At 32.8% G+C, this 18,026-nt stretch overlaps 1 protein-coding gene across 8 annotated transcripts in view; it reads left to right on the plus strand.

The window, feature by feature from the left end:
• The window catches only part of Sif (guanine nucleotide exchange factor still life), a 39,600-nt gene extending 23,023 nt beyond the window's left edge, over window positions 1-16,577 (plus strand). For 5 of the 8 annotated variants that reach the window (XM_083103642.1, XM_083103646.1, XM_083103647.1 and 2 more), the window contains exons 16-29: window positions 203-478; window positions 569-739; window positions 1,187-1,373; window positions 2,637-2,903; window positions 3,461-3,738; window positions 3,880-4,074; window positions 4,464-4,572; window positions 5,178-5,357; window positions 5,461-5,579; window positions 5,709-5,885; window positions 5,968-6,155; window positions 6,875-7,266; window positions 7,573-7,794; window positions 8,082-16,577. In XM_083103642.1, coding sequence (XP_082959768.1) covers window positions 203-478; window positions 569-739; window positions 1,187-1,373; window positions 2,637-2,903; window positions 3,461-3,738; window positions 3,880-4,074; window positions 4,464-4,572; window positions 5,178-5,357; window positions 5,461-5,579; window positions 5,709-5,885; window positions 5,968-6,155; window positions 6,875-7,266; window positions 7,573-7,794; window positions 8,082-8,260 — 2,940 coding nt within the window. In that variant the 3' untranslated portion in view covers window positions 8,261-16,577. Of the gene's footprint in view, window positions 1-202; window positions 479-568; window positions 740-1,186; window positions 1,374-2,636; window positions 2,904-3,460; window positions 3,739-3,879; window positions 4,075-4,463; window positions 4,573-5,177; window positions 5,358-5,460; window positions 5,580-5,708; window positions 5,886-5,967; window positions 6,156-6,874; window positions 7,267-7,572; window positions 7,795-8,032 lie in introns of all 8 variants that reach the window. The other 3 variants (XM_083103643.1, XM_083103650.1, XM_083103649.1) reach the window with 2 other exon arrangements.
• The last annotated feature ends 1,449 nt before the right edge of the window (window positions 16,578-18,026 follow it).

An 18,026-nucleotide genomic window follows, 5' to 3' on the forward strand; every position in this document is an offset into this window, starting at 1 on the left:
TTTTTTTTTTCGAGGAATATTTTTTCAAATTCTAATATTCATAGATCGAGGATTTTGAATCATCCTGTAATCTAATTATGTGGAAAATCTTGTTGATTCAATCTTCAAGCATTTTATTTCTCAAGGTGATACCTTGAGGATAAATGACCTAGCTCAATCAGCTGACGATATTAAATAAGCGCTGCCCTCATTTCTCCCTCAGAGTCTACTGACGCACGTATCTCGCGCTACGAAGCAGACGTTGAACAAGCTAGGCGTCTTTACGGTATCGTCCTTCCATGCGTTTATCTGCGCGCGTAGTCCATCCTTGCTGAATAATCTATTGGCGGGTCGCGGAGCGACAAAAAGAAGACCGCCGCTGTTGTCGAGGTCGAACAGTGGCTCCAGCAGACGCTCGCTACAGATCTCGTCCAGGGACGAGGAGAAGAGCGTCAAGGTGTCCGTGCCGGAAAATCAGGTACGATCATCAGGACATCGGGTGAGTTGATCGAAATTATGTATGCTCACGAGATAGAATAAGATAAGGGTAAGAAGAACGCGACCCGGTGTTTCCCGTTCGCTGTTTCAGCTCGTGTCGGTGTTCCTGCGGGACGCTATGACCGTGGAGGAATTTTTGGCAAGCGCGTGTACCAGGAAGAATCTTAATCCGATGGAGCACTTTGTGCGCGTCAAGAAACGCCGAGATATGGAGGACCACAATTATTTTGTGCCACACAGGACTGATTTGATAGAAACCTATGTAAGTCAGAGAGTGATAAATTTAAGTAATTATTTATCTTTAATTTAAAAATGTCTAAGAAATTGAATACTTAGAATATAAAATATTATTGGTTTATAGTTTATACATTTTTTTGATAGAGATAATAATTAAAATAATTATAATATTTCTTTAATTCTGATTCAATTGTGTGGAAAGTTTTGGAAATTGTTAAAAAATAACAATTTGAGGCAATTTAAAATGTATAAATAATTTATTTGTAAACAGTGTATACAAGGAGAAGTTAACTCTTTTGAGTATAATTATAGAATAAATGTATTAAATAGAGAAAAAAACGTTATATTGCTTGTCTTGCGAATAAAATTATTTTCTATTTGCTTGTAATCAATTATTTTATAAAATAATTAAAATCGTTAAGTACGATGAGAATTAAGATTGATAATGTAATTTTTCTTTTGCTGCATGCAGTTGCATACGCACGAAATCGTGGAAGTCTGTGCCAAGATTTTATATCAAGTGGAATTGCAAAGAAATACTTTAGAGCAAATGTGGGGCTTCTCCGTCGAGGCCGAGCTTATAGAAAACTCCGACAGACAGGATGAGCTCTGTTGCTACGTTAGTAGAGTGGAAGACAAGAGCGTCGCCATGCAAAATGGTAAGCATCCCTTATCTAGGACAATATATAATTAAAATAAACGTCCCTCGAGCGCAACGATTAAAAGTTTCGATCGTTACAAGGTTTTTTTATTTCTGGTTATTTATTAGCTATTCTATATTTTTCATACTTTTATCAACCTCTATTATTTAAACGCTATTGATTCTCTATACGAGTGATTAATTTTATTTGATAATTTCAAAGTAACGTATTAAATTAATCAAAAAGTTCAATCAATTTTTTCTTTATTAGAACCATGAATTGAATTGATATTGAATGAACTTTTTGATTAATTTAATACGTTACGTTGAAATATATATATATATATATATATATATATATATATATATATATAAAAGAGACAAATCAATTCTGCGGTTAATCTAAATCTAGAACAAGTTTATATATTTTATTTAAAAAAATAAAATTTAAAAAAAAGTGAAAAATAATGTATTATATAAAAGTTTTAAAAGTTATACAATATTTCAACTTGTTTTTCTTGATTGAACTTCTTGCGAATCTTAGAAAACAATCTAAAGCGAGGTTTGATCGTATTAATTTTTTAGACCGTGTCGGCGCCAGGATGTGCAAGGACGCCATTGAAAAGTCATCGATTTTCCGCGCCTCGTCGCTCGTTCGTTGAGCAAAGTCTCGTGCTTACGGTTAAATGAAGCGCGTATAATGCGTGTAAAAAAAAGAATATGTGTCTAGTAAAAATATATTATATACGTGTACAGGGGGTGGGATAGTCTTAGGGCCGCAGGCGCAAACGAATCAGCATGACATTTAGCGCCGCCTTTCCGTATGTCTAAATTTACTTGATAGCTTACTGGTAAAGCACGATCGAAGGGAGCGACTTATTATAGTTGCGAAAGATACCGAGCCGAACGGATCGTCTATGCAAGCGGGTTGCAAAGCAAACATGATGAATGTCAGCTGAAGTGAAATCATCTAAGAATCATAAAACAATAGTCGCGACCGCGCTGATTAATTCTTATCATTTTCGCGATAATAAGTCGACAATTATAGTGATGAAAATATATGAACAGTATATACAGTATATACAAGAATTTTTCACGTTTACGCTAAAATAATTAATAAATGCGATAATGAATCGCGCGCACTTGACTAATTCTCTCAATCTGTCACAACAATATTTCGCTGTTGTAACGAACGCGCATAATTTTACACTTGGAAAAATTCCTTTCCGACATAAATCCTCCTTCGAGACCTTATCCTTTAGCAACGCCATTCTGCTTTCAGGAATCATTAAGGGTGATGAGATTATGGTAATCAACGGCGCCATCGTGAGCGACCTGGATATGATGTACTTGGAAAGCGTTCTACAAGAGGAGGTGGGTCTCTGCATGATGATGCGATCCTCCAGGACGGAGCCACCGGATCTCACGGGTATTATGCGAGTCACCGACGATATAATTGAGAGTCTAGTCTGCCCGCCGCCACCTACCGATCCACCAGTCATCAGCGAGGAAATGATTTCCGGTCTCATTGTACCGGCACCCGGATGGAGTGAGTATTTTGCGCTTTGAGAGCTCGTTACATTAAAAACAGTATTCTATTTCTGATAACTGCGCGAGCTCGTTAAATAAATGAGACATGAATAAGATAAAAATATAAATCACAAAAAGATGCCGACCTTGAATCTATACATCTCAATGTATCAAATTAGTTATTCTCGTTTCTCCATCTATGTATATCACGCCATTAAATATTAATATATAATTCCATTATCTCTAATCTAAAATATAAAGATAATGAAGAATAATAATCGTTATTCTTAAATTAAATATCGTTAAATATTATTGTAATTTTTCAGTACGGTTTGAATTAAATTTGTTATACAGTGATTAATTTATTACAAAAAATCTTTTCGTTAATATAACGGTTTTTTATAAGCAATGTTTGACGTTATATTTTATTTTTACAATAATAAATTATATCTGCCACAAATTGTAATATAATTTTGTAAATTACTAATTAATATAAATATTAAATCGTGTAAATTTATCGTTGCAATTATAACATATTCTGTCACAGCATTATACATATCTTACTTTGCTACGCAGGTAAAGAGAACATTATGCAGGATTGCTCTGCCGCTCATATGGAAAACAGCAAACAGACTTCGCGCACCAATTCCTTCGAGATCGAAAATCTTTTGAAGACTGCTGAACAAGTGACAGGGATCTGTCGTTCGCCAGGAGAGACTAGAAAATCGAGTCCCACCGGAAGCGTCGTCAGTTCCCACTCGCAAGCTCTCACACCGAGTCGGCAACTTAGCGATGCTGAGAAGCTGAAGAAAGTGATTTTAGAATTGATTGAGACTGAACGAACTTACGTAAAGGTAGTGGCGGTTTATTATATTTTATTATTATATTTTAATTATTATATTTTCTAATATTTACAATTATAATAGATCACAAGAGATAATTTTTGACGAATACATATTGAATCTAATCACTCTTCTGTCTCTTTCTGTTCATAGAATTTAAATAATTTGCTGGAGAATTATCTGGAACCCCTTAAACGCGAGACCTTCCTATCGAACGCGGAGATCAACGCGTTGTTTGGTAATATTCAGGAAATCGTCACATTTCAACGACAGTTCCTGCAGAATCTCGATCACGCCATCGAGATGGAGGCCGATTTCAATAGCTTTGACCATCCGAGTCAATTTAAGGTACGCGCCTTAATGTAACGATGTAACTTGATCGCTTATTAATAATCAACTGCAACTAAATAAGCTATTAAATAAAATGATGTTGATGAATTAGAAAAAAATAAAACTAGTAATTTGTTTTTTATTATGTTTTTGAAGCGATATAACATTTATTGTTAAATCTTATTATTCTTATAGCATAATAAGTATATATTAAAAAATAAAGTTATATATTTTTTAAATACCAAGAATTCTCGCACTTTTCGAAATATGAAAATCGATATTTGTGATTGTTTTTTAATAACGCGAATATATATCAGTAATATTGAAAATTGACAACATATTCTCTCTTTCGAACAAGAATGCATTCCGAGCTGAATTTATATATATATACATTTCTTATGTTATAGGGAGTCCTGTTTTCCATTGGAAGTGCCTTCTTATATTACGTAAATCACTTCAAGCTTTACAGCTCGTTTTGCGCTAGTCATTCGAAGGCTCAGAAAGTTTTACATCCAAGTAAGTTTTCTCTTAAAATATACATCTCTTTTTCGCAAGAGACGACCTTCGGCGATTTCTTCCTCCACATCAACACGCCTGATCCTTTGCGATCGATAATTCACTCGCCAGGAATAACTGTGTTCAACCTCACTCTCTATAAATATGTCGTTCCCGGAAAGTTCTCCGATTTATTATTCATGTTAACCTTCCGCGAATAAATGACATTTTTGCAACTATGAGGGCTATGCCATTAAAAAATTCAAAGATGTTAAAAAATTCAAATTTCAAAATTATTGGAGCATGCAAACGTAACTATTATTCCTTGAAATTTTATCTCGTCATTTAAAATTTTAATATGCTAATTAAATATTATATTCGTTCGTTTAATCGTTTTAAAATGTAACCTAGTGTGATATGGAGCAGAAAATATTTGCTTCAGATATTATTCATACTATTCGGTCCGATATATATAATTCATGCACAATATTGCTCGAGAAATACGTTTCTGATTTTACGAATCAATTTTTTCTTTAATTCAAATTGCGTTTCATATAATTACGATAAAATTCGATGAAACACGAAGCAATCTCCCGACAATTATCAGGAGTAATTGACAATTTCAGACGAGGGAAATCAAGCTTTACAAGAGTTCCTGCAAGCAAGAAATCCTCGGCAGCAACACTCATCGACTTTAGAATCATACTTGATAAAACCTATACAAAGAATACTCAAGTATCCGCTGCTGTTGCAGCAGCTTAGGAATCTCACTGATGAACGAAGCGAAGAACACCAACACTTGATCGGTAATTACAACGATATCGTGCGACTAATTTAATGAACAAGTTTCAGGAGCATCATCAGGAACTTAATATTAAATGTATAAATGCGAATCTTTATAAATTGCAGAGGCGCTTAAAGGCATGGAAAAGGTGGCGGAGCACATAAATGAGATGCAAAGAATTCACGAAGAGTACGGAGCTATTTTCGATCATTTATTCAGACAACACCAAAAATCCTGCAAACAGGTAAATCAATTTTTACTTTTGCGCATCTCTAGAAGCAAAACATTATATAATAAATATTATACTTATTACATTTTGTTATATTTACACATAACTAGGATATCTTAAATTGATGTATTAATTTTTTGGCAGCCGATCGATTTAAGTCCAGGCGATCTTTTGTACTATGGCGGCGTCGAGTGGCTCAATATTTCCGATTTTCTCGGTAAAATAAAGAAGGGTCTCGAGTTACACGCGATGTGTTTCGTATTTAAATCGGCCGTCGTGTTCCTGTGTAAAGAAAGATTGAGACAGAAGAAGAAACTTATGGTGAGCGTTCATATGATTTAATTCTCTCATTAATTTTTGCAACGTTCGTAATACTAAAGAGACTGCATCATACACTTTTCAGGGAGTTTCGACCAAGGCTAACTCTAGCGAGGTAGAAATCATTCGTTATCAGGTACTGATTCCAGTTACAGAAGTCCAGGTCAGGGCCAGCTCTGCCAAAGATATGGAGTCTCACTTCTTGTGGGAACTGATTCATCTAAGAAGTCAATTACAAAGAAGATCGGAGAAAGTATACGTGCTCTCCAACAGGTATTTTTTGTCTTATCATTTTGATTAATTATTCGCTAAATTATAAGCGTCCAAATTAAAATAAATATTTAATTAAATAAAGCAATAAATTCTTTGAAATATATCATAGATATTAAATTTTGATAAAATATTTTTCTCATCTACTTATCTTTTTTATAATATATTTCTTTGAAACTAAATGTGTATGAGCGCAATAAAATAAATTCACATGTATGATAGATAATTATTACGATCGCAAATGCAATTGTTTATATAGCTAACGCAATTTTACTGACGTTATTGATTGAGCGCGAAAATTGACAATATTATCAGATTGGAAATATAAATTGCAGATAAATGAAATTAAGTTTCATTTATCTCGCAACTATGTCTTGATTAAATTTTCTTCGTAAATCAATTCTGTTATTCTGTTATTTTTTCATAGAGAAATAATTTATATGATATTTCTCTTTCTTTCTCTTTTTTATTTAAAATTATTTTTTTTTCAAGATATTTTTTTCTTTTAAATATATACTCCAACGATCATCTGAAATGGATTTTTCATAAACTTGCAATTTTTTTATAAACTATGCAAATATATAAAAAATTGTTTGTTCACAACACACATCTTTCCTTAATATATAAATAATTAATGTGGCTATTTTATTTGTATGTGACTATTTTATTTTATTTTATTTATTGTATGCTTTATTATGCTTTGCTTAAATTTTTGCTTATAGTACAACGGAATTCCGAAACGCGTTTTTGAAGACAATCCGACAGATCATCCGAGAGTCCGTGAGGAATATGAGCATACCCTCGACGAAGCAGAATATGAGTCATGCTCCAATGTCGATGGCGCCGCGTATGTCGACCGGCCATGTGGAAAAATTTGACAAGCAGCAGATTAGTCAAGCTCAAAACGGAAATGGCAGCATCATGGTGACGGGCACGCTCTCGAAGAAAGCGATGAAGCAACAATTACTGGCCAATTCGCATAAGCGCAAATACAGTCATTCCAAACAGCCGGTAGAACACGAGAGTTCTGAAGATAAGGATCAGGAGGATGCGCCAGTCGTCCAGCAGCAAACCACGTTCCGCTCTAGGAGCAAAACTATAAGTGACACTTCCAGTAAGACGGAAAACCTCTTCTAGGCTTTGGAAAAATTCTCTTATAGTAATCTTGTTATATATATGTATATATAAACTAATTTTTACAAATATTTTTATAGATTATTATGATATAATATATACTATATTATATATATTATGTATATATAATAATCATTTTTTCTTTTTTATACATATTATATAATTATATATAGATTTATATAAATAAAATTAATTTTAAAAAACTGATAAAAATACGGGAAAATATAGTGCAATTTGATTAAAGATGTCATTGTTTAATATGATATTATGTCTTTGTGGGACTTAGGCGAGATAAAAGTCGAAATGGATTCGGGCACGAAGTCGGAAGGTGAAGAAGACTCGCAGGCTTTTTTAGGCGAGAAGAAGACAAATCTCGGCCGGACACCTAATCATCTGACGCTGAGCACCACGTCGACTATCTCGGCGGGAAGTACTGGCAGCCAGGCTAGATTGATCCAGTCTTCTCATCAGCCCGAGAATTATCAGCCCATCACCGTCAAGGAACTTGGTGAGTGTATTGGTTATCGATATTTTTTTTTATCTCCAACGAGAGAGAGACTTAATTAGATAATCGCTACAAAGTTATTCAATTGATTATTAATTAAAAATTATTTGTGAATAGCTAGTAATGTGAATTTGATAATTTAATAAGAAATAATTACATTTTTATGACACAAGTATACGCGATAGTTTCTCGAATCTTGTTTCAATGAATTTTATAATAGGGTTTTTTTGTTTTCTTTAAGAAACATGTCGTGCAGAAAAGAATTAATTTCTAACATAATGCGATGGCAGGTTCGCCGATCTGGAAACCACGGGAGCTACCTTCCCTAGGGGAGGCCACCACATTGCCGCGCAAGGGTAAGTCGGCCGGCGAGTTCGCGGACATGAGCTCGAGCCATAGCGCCTCCCGAAAATCTCTGATAGAAATCAACAATTGTGCTCAACAACCTAACTTTAATAATCATGTTTAAGTTGAATAATATCGAGGCTGACTCGCTAACGAGGTAATATCGTTATAAGTTCCACCACATCATCATTAAACACAACCAACATCCAACCACCACTACCACTACCATTATCAAGCGTAATACACAGAGATAATTGTCCGATTATTACGATTATCACGATGTCGATACGTGAGAGATACGCGTCTGCCGTTCACGTGGAATTTATGAAAAAGATTGCACTTTCTCCCTCCGCTCTCTTCCTCATTTCGTCTTCCAGGAATCCGTATGTACTTGCTTGCGTGTTTGTATAAGACACAGCGAGATGTTCAATCAGGCTTCTATTTCTGAGGGAAATTTATATAGAATAGAATTTGAAAATATTTTTTTGCTTTTGTAAACTACATTATTACATTTTTGTACAGAAGTCAACCTCAATATTTAAATTAAAAAAAAATTAATTTAAATTATAAAATAATATTTTACTAATTATAATAAGAATATTACAGAACATTATTACAAATTAAGATGGTTGGTAACTTTGATTGTAAAACTGATGATTCCAAAGATGTAGAAGGCCGAGCAAACCGCTGATTCTAAATAATTCGATAGCGAATATCAAATCGTTAATAAATAGCCAATCGTTCCGTCGATCTCGAAAGATTCGTCAAAGTGATTGAGAATCTGAATTTCGAAACATTCGATTAAATATATAAGTTCATTAAATATACGCTCCAATTTTTTTTTATTTAATTAATTTTACAAATCGACGAAAGTGCAGTCAATTATACCTTTTAATTCTGATTATTAACTATTTACTTTATTAATATAATAGTTATTGATATGTGCAATATTCTCTTCCAGAAATTACTATTTAATTTATCGTTCATTGATTATTACAGTGCAATTTTTAACAGCTTATTTTTTAGTCTTGCTTTTATTTTTTCGTTATTTTAGTTAATATTACAAATAATTTTAGCTGTATAACATTCAGTTTTATAACCAACTTTTAAAATAAGTATATTTAAAATTAAATATAGCATAAAATTGTGATATCCACACACAGTGCCGTGCCTAGGTAGTTTAGCGCCCGGGGCGAGCTAGTCCTTTAGCGCCCTTTGAATAAAAGTGACGTCAAAAAATAAGTGCGCATTTGTTCGGGTTTATGAAGGAAATAAAAGAATATAAGTTTATAATAATTTATATAATTTTTTTTAAAGTACAAAGCTGAACAGTAATAATCACAACGACAATCATGATTGCAGACATGAACGAGCAACAATGTAAGTTACATTTCTTCAGAGGCGCATATATTAGCGACGTCGTTTCAAGTGCACCGCGCTCGGATATTATAGCGATAACAACGCGTCGCACACATACAAAATATTTTTTATATTATCACAATATTGTAATGCATATTAGCTTTCAAAATTTCATCTGCACTTGCGCCCCTTCAAAATTTGCGCCCTGGGCAAGGGCCCCGCTCGCCCCTGTCTTGGCACGGCACTGTCCACACATTTAAATTTCTCACAAAGTTTAAAATAAAATATTAAGAAAAACTATTTTAAATTGGCCAAGAATTCTGTGGTAGATGAAATAAATTTATGCTTTACATTAAAAATACATGCATGAAAGAGAACAACAAAGACATAAGATGAAATAATCAAGATGTATTTGCCAAAATCCTGGAAGAGTGGGTTTTATTATTATTTTGCTACCGAGAAATTATGTTCTTTAATATCTTTCGATTTCTTGTTTAACATCATTCAGTAGCATAATTTTAACCAATTTAAACGAGACATAATCTGGTCGCCTTTTCGAGAATTACTAGTGATCGAGGCTGCGTCCTTCGATCCTCTCGATCCTTTTCGCGTGGACGGCGGCGTGATAATTGACGAAGAGATAATTATCGACTCTGTATATAATGTAATAATGATATTATCGTCACTATAATTACCGTCGATATCGCGACCGAGCGCTCGCGCGTAGCGCGCTCGTTACGTTGTTTCTCATCGTTCTCTACCATGTGACCCTCTCCCCCATTTTTTTATTATTATATAAAACTGTCGTGATGCGCGTCACGCACCATGCATTGACGATCGCTGGATGACGTGAAGGGAACTGATAGAAAGAGAAAGAGAGAGAGATTTCAAATCCGTATTAAAAAAAAAGTAATCGAAGAAGCGATTCGTGCGCATAGAGTAAGTTTTAGCGATTAAAGGAAATCAATTAAGATGAAACACAGAAAATATATGTATACATATATTATACATACGGAATATTATGCGAGAAAGCGAGAGAGAGAGAGAGAGAGAGAAGGTGGGTTTATGAATTGCATTGTAACGTCGTCCACGGTTCCCCCTTAAAAAAAAAATGTTCCGCCGCGTATTAACCTGTTTTCAGGGTCGAGCATCCTCGCCAATATAGCAGACTTTATTTTTAACGTTACTTAAGATACAAAAGAGAGCGTTTGAAAACGAACGAGAGAATGTTTGAAAGAGAGTGAGAGAGAGATAGAGAGCGAGAAATGGTCAGAGTGCTCAAGACCGAAGCTGCGAGGCGAGATGCGTAGGCGTAACGACGAGATGCGTTTCAAGACCCGTGAGGATAAGAGTAAGAGACATGCGAGAGAAAAGAGAGAGGCGCACGCTCGGACTTCAAACGTATATATATTGATGATTAGGGCGAACGATGAATCGAGGGGCATCGATGGTGTCGGTGACCGAATCCTTCACGATAACCCGACACATATACCGCGTTGTTAATGGGTATTACGATAAATTAAGAATGGTATCGAGGGATTAATACGTGTAAATTAGACGACAGAAAGTATCCACATAGACGTATACCTACAACCAAAAATATATATAAATAAAAAATATATATACACATACACACACACATACATACATACACGTACACGCGCGTAACATATAGGCACACAACGACTGATGATGCGAAAGTAGTGAGATTTTCGAGGATGAAATATTCTCAAAATATTCGAACGAATATATTTGGAGAAGATTTCCCGAGGGTGAAAATATTGGGGAAACATTCTCTTCGGAAAATCGAAATATTTTCCGAGAACGTATTCTAAAGAGGTACTCGTTCACTTTTTGCATCATCACGAACGATATGTACGCATATTCGAGGAAAGTGGATGTTGCATGCGCGATATAATCGATCTCACGACTCGATCTTCTATCGAACGCAAACGTTTACGAATCTCTGTGGTGAAACGTTTACATGTCTCTGTGTGTCTCCTGAGTAGGACAATAAACAGGATGGATCTGACGATGCTTCGGGTATCATCTCGACCCGCTGGTCCTTTCATGAAAGATGCACTTTCGCTCGAGGAATCTCCAAACTTTGGTATCTTCCTTTTATCTGATTCGTACGGTTCCAATTGTAGGGAGTTAGCGTTAAACATTGCAAACCAACTTGTGGATCCAGAATCATAAACTGCGAGCTTAGACTTTCCTCGACGTTATTCCCGTTAGGATCGAGGATGATGCCTCAAGCTACGTAGATCCTGCTGAAATAACATAGATATGACAAAACTTTACACGCGGTATCGATTTTATTCAATCGCTATCGTTTGCATCGGTATTTGCGCTCATAAGTATCGCTCGCGTCGATACTGCTTATGATAATCATCGAAATAATATCTGAAACGATAATTTAGTGAAGCTCGATGAGAATAAAATAGCGTGTGTCGTAAAAGTATATCAAGTGAATCCCAGAATTATAATCCAGAGATCGTTAACGTTTTCGTTCAACGCTTCGAGCCGACGATTGTCGTCCAATGGTGAACAAGGATAAGGATTTAATTACCAATTAATGGGATTTGATAGTATATTGATATATTCGACACACGCACACATTCTACATGATACTGTCTGGTACGTCGATCAACGACTCGAACGGATACATTTCTGTTTTTAAAATTAAGAAAGCGTCGGTAGTATAATATTTTAATATTATAATAGCGTAACATACTATAATATATTATAGTATTATAATAATATAAAATATTATACACGATGATATTTATGTATAATATTATCGGCGATTAGATTATCGACGAACGTGAGAAATATCGTGTTGCAAATGTTGCGCGTAACATCTAAAAAAGAAAGAGATCATTTTGAAAATTTGAAATCGATCGACTATTTCATATATTAACGTATACAATAACGTAAAAAAGAAAGAATTTTTCACATTAATGCTTGTCGAGAAAGAGAACGTGTTGATACAAAAATCGTATTAATCTGACATTTGTAAAAGAATCGCGTCAATTACTAATATATTTCCAAAGAAAATTTATACGCGTACTAATTATATATCGAAATGCTATATGCCGAGATATTATTGTACAGTGTTTGTATAGTTGATGAATAAGAACGGATAAGGTTTGATCTTTTTTTGCTTCCTGACGGATTGTACGAATCGCGTGAATTTTATCCATAACGTTACGAATGTTTTACGCTGTAATATTGCTTCCATCTCTCGATATACGCATTACACATATTTAATCACGCGTGCTTTAACACAAATTTCTTACGATCTCCGCGATACGTGTGTGAAATTATAAAATTTCTTGCATTAAGTGATAAAATTCATTAACATCTGATTCTTGACTGTCGATAGATATAATTTTATATTCTTTTAATTTTATCTTACGTTATATATTATTTATTAGATTTGCGATAATGTTTTTTTAAGTACATATATATACTTTTATCTAAATTATATAAACTTATAATAATAATAAACTAATAATTTTAATAATAATTGATAAATTTTTAAAAACTGCTTATTTTATATTACACATTTTACAAGTTATCTCGATATTATCAGTGAAATATAAAAAGTCGAAGGCATATTTTATCTCTGAAACCATGTTATCAAGAGACAACTACAGGCAGTCAAGAATATGAAAATCGATTTCGTCTTGTAAGCTTTTTTATATCGAGAAGTCGATCGATCTTACCAGATTTAACTTGAATCGCGAATATGATGAGTCATCCAAGAATGAGCTCTTCCTTTTTTTCCGCTTGAAATCGAATATGCAAAAGACCTGTCATCCTACGCAAAAATCTTTCAAAAGACGGGAATGTCAACGAGAATTGAACTGTAAATTTTGTAAATATTTAAAGAGAATTAGTTTATCTCGGGCAAAAGAATTTCTTCGGAGAGAAATTTTCCTCGAAAGAAACTGGAAATCTTCTTTTCTCTTATTTATTAAAAATAGTGTCGGAAAAACATGACGAACATGGTGCCAAAATTGTCGTATAGCAATAATTAGTAGGATTAATATCAGACTGACTTATAATAGTGTTCAAGCGCAAGAGTTCGTCGAAAGGTGAAATCTCAATGGAAGATTTATCGCTGGAATATTATGATTGATAATCGCACGAATTTCAATTAATAATATCTGATATATGATCGTTGATTATGTAAAATTGTGCAATACCAACAAAAGCATAATTATATGCATATGAATTTCAAGAATTACTGCGCTGGAATATATTATAAACGATCGATGAATATATCTATATAGATGAAAATTTACTTTGAAATTAAATAAAAGAGAACATTAAAAAAATAATAAAATTATTATATTGAATGACTTGAACATTTTAATGTTACGATTTTGCATTTTGATTTTCATGAATAATTATTTGAACAAGACGCAAATTTTTTACAATTTTGTCTGTTACATCGAAGAAGTTCTTTGGAACGTGGAATTATTATCTAAATGGAAAAGAACTAGAATAAATAGATCATAATTGGTTTTAATAATTGGTTTTATTTGAAGATCGTAGTTAATTTTAGTGGTGCAAAGAAAGGCGATAGAACTACCATGATGAGATCTTTCTTACTATTATGCAAAAAAATTATGCTTTGTATGATTATGATTCAATCATAAACAATTGAAGATTGTTTTTAGTAATTTTAAAGTTTGACTTTAATTGTTATCGTTTGAGAACTCGTTGACATGAAGCGTTAAAGAAGATGGCGGAAACGATTAGATACATATATACATACATACGTACATAGATATACATATATACATAGACACTCACATGCAGTCACGCGCACATATATACAAAGACACAAAATATATCTAATAAGACATCGGTTAAGATCTGACAGCGAAAAAAAAATAATAAGATACCTACTTATTAATTACTATAGGCGAGAACACACATGTGCAGATTTAAGAATTTACGGAGGACCTTCTGTTGCTCGAATTATTGCATTGTCTACTAAATATAAATTTTATTGTATAAATTCTGTCGAGGCGCGCCTCCGAGCGAGAGTAGATGTTTCTTTTTCTCTTCGACCCCCGTACCTTCTTGAAAGGATTTACGAGAATATTCGAGTGAGAGAGAGATTCAAATAAAGAGGAAAATGTGTAATTGAGGAATGCGCTTTTGCGCGCATAACAATAATTGAACTGCTATGTCAGATAAATTGCTTTTCATACACGATATATATAATTCTATAAAAAAATGACTCTTATTATGTAAAGTATTTTAGAATCATCGGAAATGCTCTCCCATTCATAGATTCTGTAATAAATGCGCGCGAATATAGATAAATCGATTTATCTTATTATCATAATCTCTGTTAAACATCTGGTTGATGACGAGACACAAATGTCTGGAAAACAATGTAGGAAGTATGATTGCCTCTTGTACGATTGCTTCTTGAAAGGCAAGCGTTTTTATTTGTATCTATAACCCATACATACATATATATCGAAAAATGTTTCGTCATCGTCATTTTATCACGGCCAGGTGTCATCTTAATCGAGCTTAAGATTTTGCGCTTATCTTTTATCTTATCTCTTCGCTTAAGAAATCTCATAATGAATTTAAAAACATTATATAGAGTGAAACGATATATAGAATGAAGATCAAGATTCATTCAATCAATTATTTTTAGGAAAAATAGGTAAAATATTTTACATGAAATATAGAAGAGCAAGATTCATTCAATCAATTATTTTTAGGAAAAATAAGTAAAATATTTTACATGAAATTTTTCTTAAACTTATTTAACATTACATTTAAAAAATCTTAAAATTCCGTATATTTAAATATTAAAAAATTAAAATTATAAATAAGGAATGTTTTAAACAAAAGAACGTGGAAGACATATAAATCATATTATACTTTATTATATTCTTTATACATTCTTTTAGAAGTCTTTTTTTTCAGGCGATATAGAAAAAAACGATGTCATGCTCCACAAAAAACGAATGATTAAATAATTATCAAAAAATCACGAGATGATTAGTCAAGTACCCAAAGAATTTTTGCAATACCAAATATTTATTCGAGCGAATTTGATCGAAGAATCGAATGGTTTTCAGAAAACTTGGACATTCAACAAGTGAAAACGCAAGTAAAGTGATCTGAAAACGTTAGATTGTCAAACTACTTAAGATTTTAGTAATTTATCCTCATTTACGCATTTTTCTCGACGATGAGTCGAAACAGAGAATAAAAATAAAAATCGAACAGGGTCGAGACACTCTAGCTCGGAGACGTATCCCAATAGTTGGCCTAGTACCAAGTTTCATATTTTTCGCCTCCCCGGGTACGCAGTGAATCGTCGAACGATTGATCATCTATTGTATGATTATTGACATTCTTCCAGAAATTTTATTGATAAATATATATATAAACTTTATCGCTACCGTTGAACATAATAATATTTGGGGATATATGATTAGGGCGATACCTTCGGTATTTATTGGGGACACCGAAAATACTAGATCGAGAGAGAAAAAAGGAAGAGTAAAATGAGACGAAAGGGAGACTGAAAAAGAGAAATATAGGGTTGGTAATATTATATATATAAGAGAGGAGCAGTTATAAAGGGATATACACAATCGAAGGAAAGAGCGGAATGATAACGAAATGAAAACGAAGTTAGCGTAATGATGTAATGAGTCTTTCCAGGGAAGAAGAGAAGAGAGGGCAAAAAAATATAAAATAAGAAAAGAGATAGAGAGAAAGAAAGAGAAAGAGAAGAGTCTCTTCCTTGTATTATAAAATCGTAAAACGAGTTAAGAGAACCAAGGATGAGGTTAAATATTGTATGTATGCGAGCGGAAATATATGGTAAGCAAAAGAATATAAAAAAAGAAAACCCTTTACGTTTTCTCACCTATTACGTAAACGATATACGTTAATAATGAATATGTATATTATGATTATGATGATTGCTATATTTGTTGTTATTGTTCCTCGGTTGTATGCGGAGACGTTTAAGAGTGATCCATTTGTACAATCATTGAGTCATTAAAATATGATTATTCATTATGGAAGCGATCGCGTTTCGTTTTATTTTTTGACCCTTGATTCCCCCCGTTTTCAATGATAAACACATACAGATTGACGTTGGAATTTCCTATTGTGTCGAATTATCGCCCTGAGATTATCTCTATGTAATTTATTATCAATATAATTTAATTCATATCATGAATATAATTCATTGGAATAACTAAATGTACGAACAAATTATCGATCAACATTGTAAGACAATTTAATTCGTTTTGCGCTGTATGAAACTATATTATTGTTATTATTGCATACGTATTTTTCAAGTATCTATTAAGAATTGAATTCACAAATGTTATTAAAATTCTATTGATAAATATGGCTTTTTTATAAAATTAAAAATAAGAAAAAAATGTTAAGAAATTGATAAAACTACGAAAGATTTTCTATATGGATTTCACTATTTTTTTCACTATGTTATGTCACGTTTCTTGAAACAAACATTACGTAAATAAATATAAAAGAACTTTATCATATTGTTATAGTCACGAGATACTGATAGCTCGCAGGTGTTCGATAATCCCTGATTCAATCATGATTAATAAGAATTGCAGGTGAGTAAACTAAATAATCAAGTTGATTAAATACAACTTGTTTAAATACAGCAACTTTTATATAAACTTCTACACATATATTGAGAAAATTTACTTTATTTCTCGAGAATCTAAAAAAAGTAGATCTCAATCTTACAAAGATTTGTTATCGTAATAAAATGAATGAAAGTTTATGTCGCAAGCGTAACTTTATTTTATATACAGGGCATTTCAGGATTAAACATTTTTTAAAATAACATCACTTAAAATATAAATTTAAAAAAATAAATAAGAAAATCACACACACACACACACACACACACACACACACACACAAGAGAGATCAAGAAAAATATCAATATTTCTTAAACAAAAGCATTTGCGGGCATATCTCTTACAGAAAGAATGTTCTAAAAGAACTTACATACTTATTTTGGTATTCTATTAATTTTCGTACATTTAAAATTAGAACTATTATTTAATTCTATGTGAAACATTTTATATATTCCTAAAGTATATAAAAGAATTTATTTATATATAAGACACTTCACTATATTACATAACGTTCTATTTCGATAAATTTCCTTAGTGTATCTCTTTAGTTTCTGATTAAATAATTAAAAGGATTTTACAACATGTCATATCTATCGTCTAAACTACGTTTTGCCATCGATAAGAAAAGTCATCAAATTCTCATCTGTACGATAAGCCACCGGACATCAGCTGGCCCGATAAATATGATTTGATATAGTCGAGTTGCTTTGTTTGTCGGTTATTTCAAACAGTTGTTCACTCGATCTACAAAGTGAAATAATCATCACGTGAAACAAACGAGAAATCGCTTTTTTTGTTGAATCGAAGATCTATTAATGAACTTGAAATTAATAAACTCGAATTTAATAT

Source organism: Camponotus vicinus, unplaced genomic scaffold (genome assembly GCF_025532165.1).
Source record: "Camponotus vicinus isolate PSW18456_S1 unplaced genomic scaffold, iyCamVici1.0 SCAF_6, whole genome shotgun sequence".
In the NCBI taxonomy this organism is placed as follows: Eukaryota; Metazoa; Arthropoda; class Insecta; order Hymenoptera; family Formicidae; genus Camponotus; species Camponotus vicinus.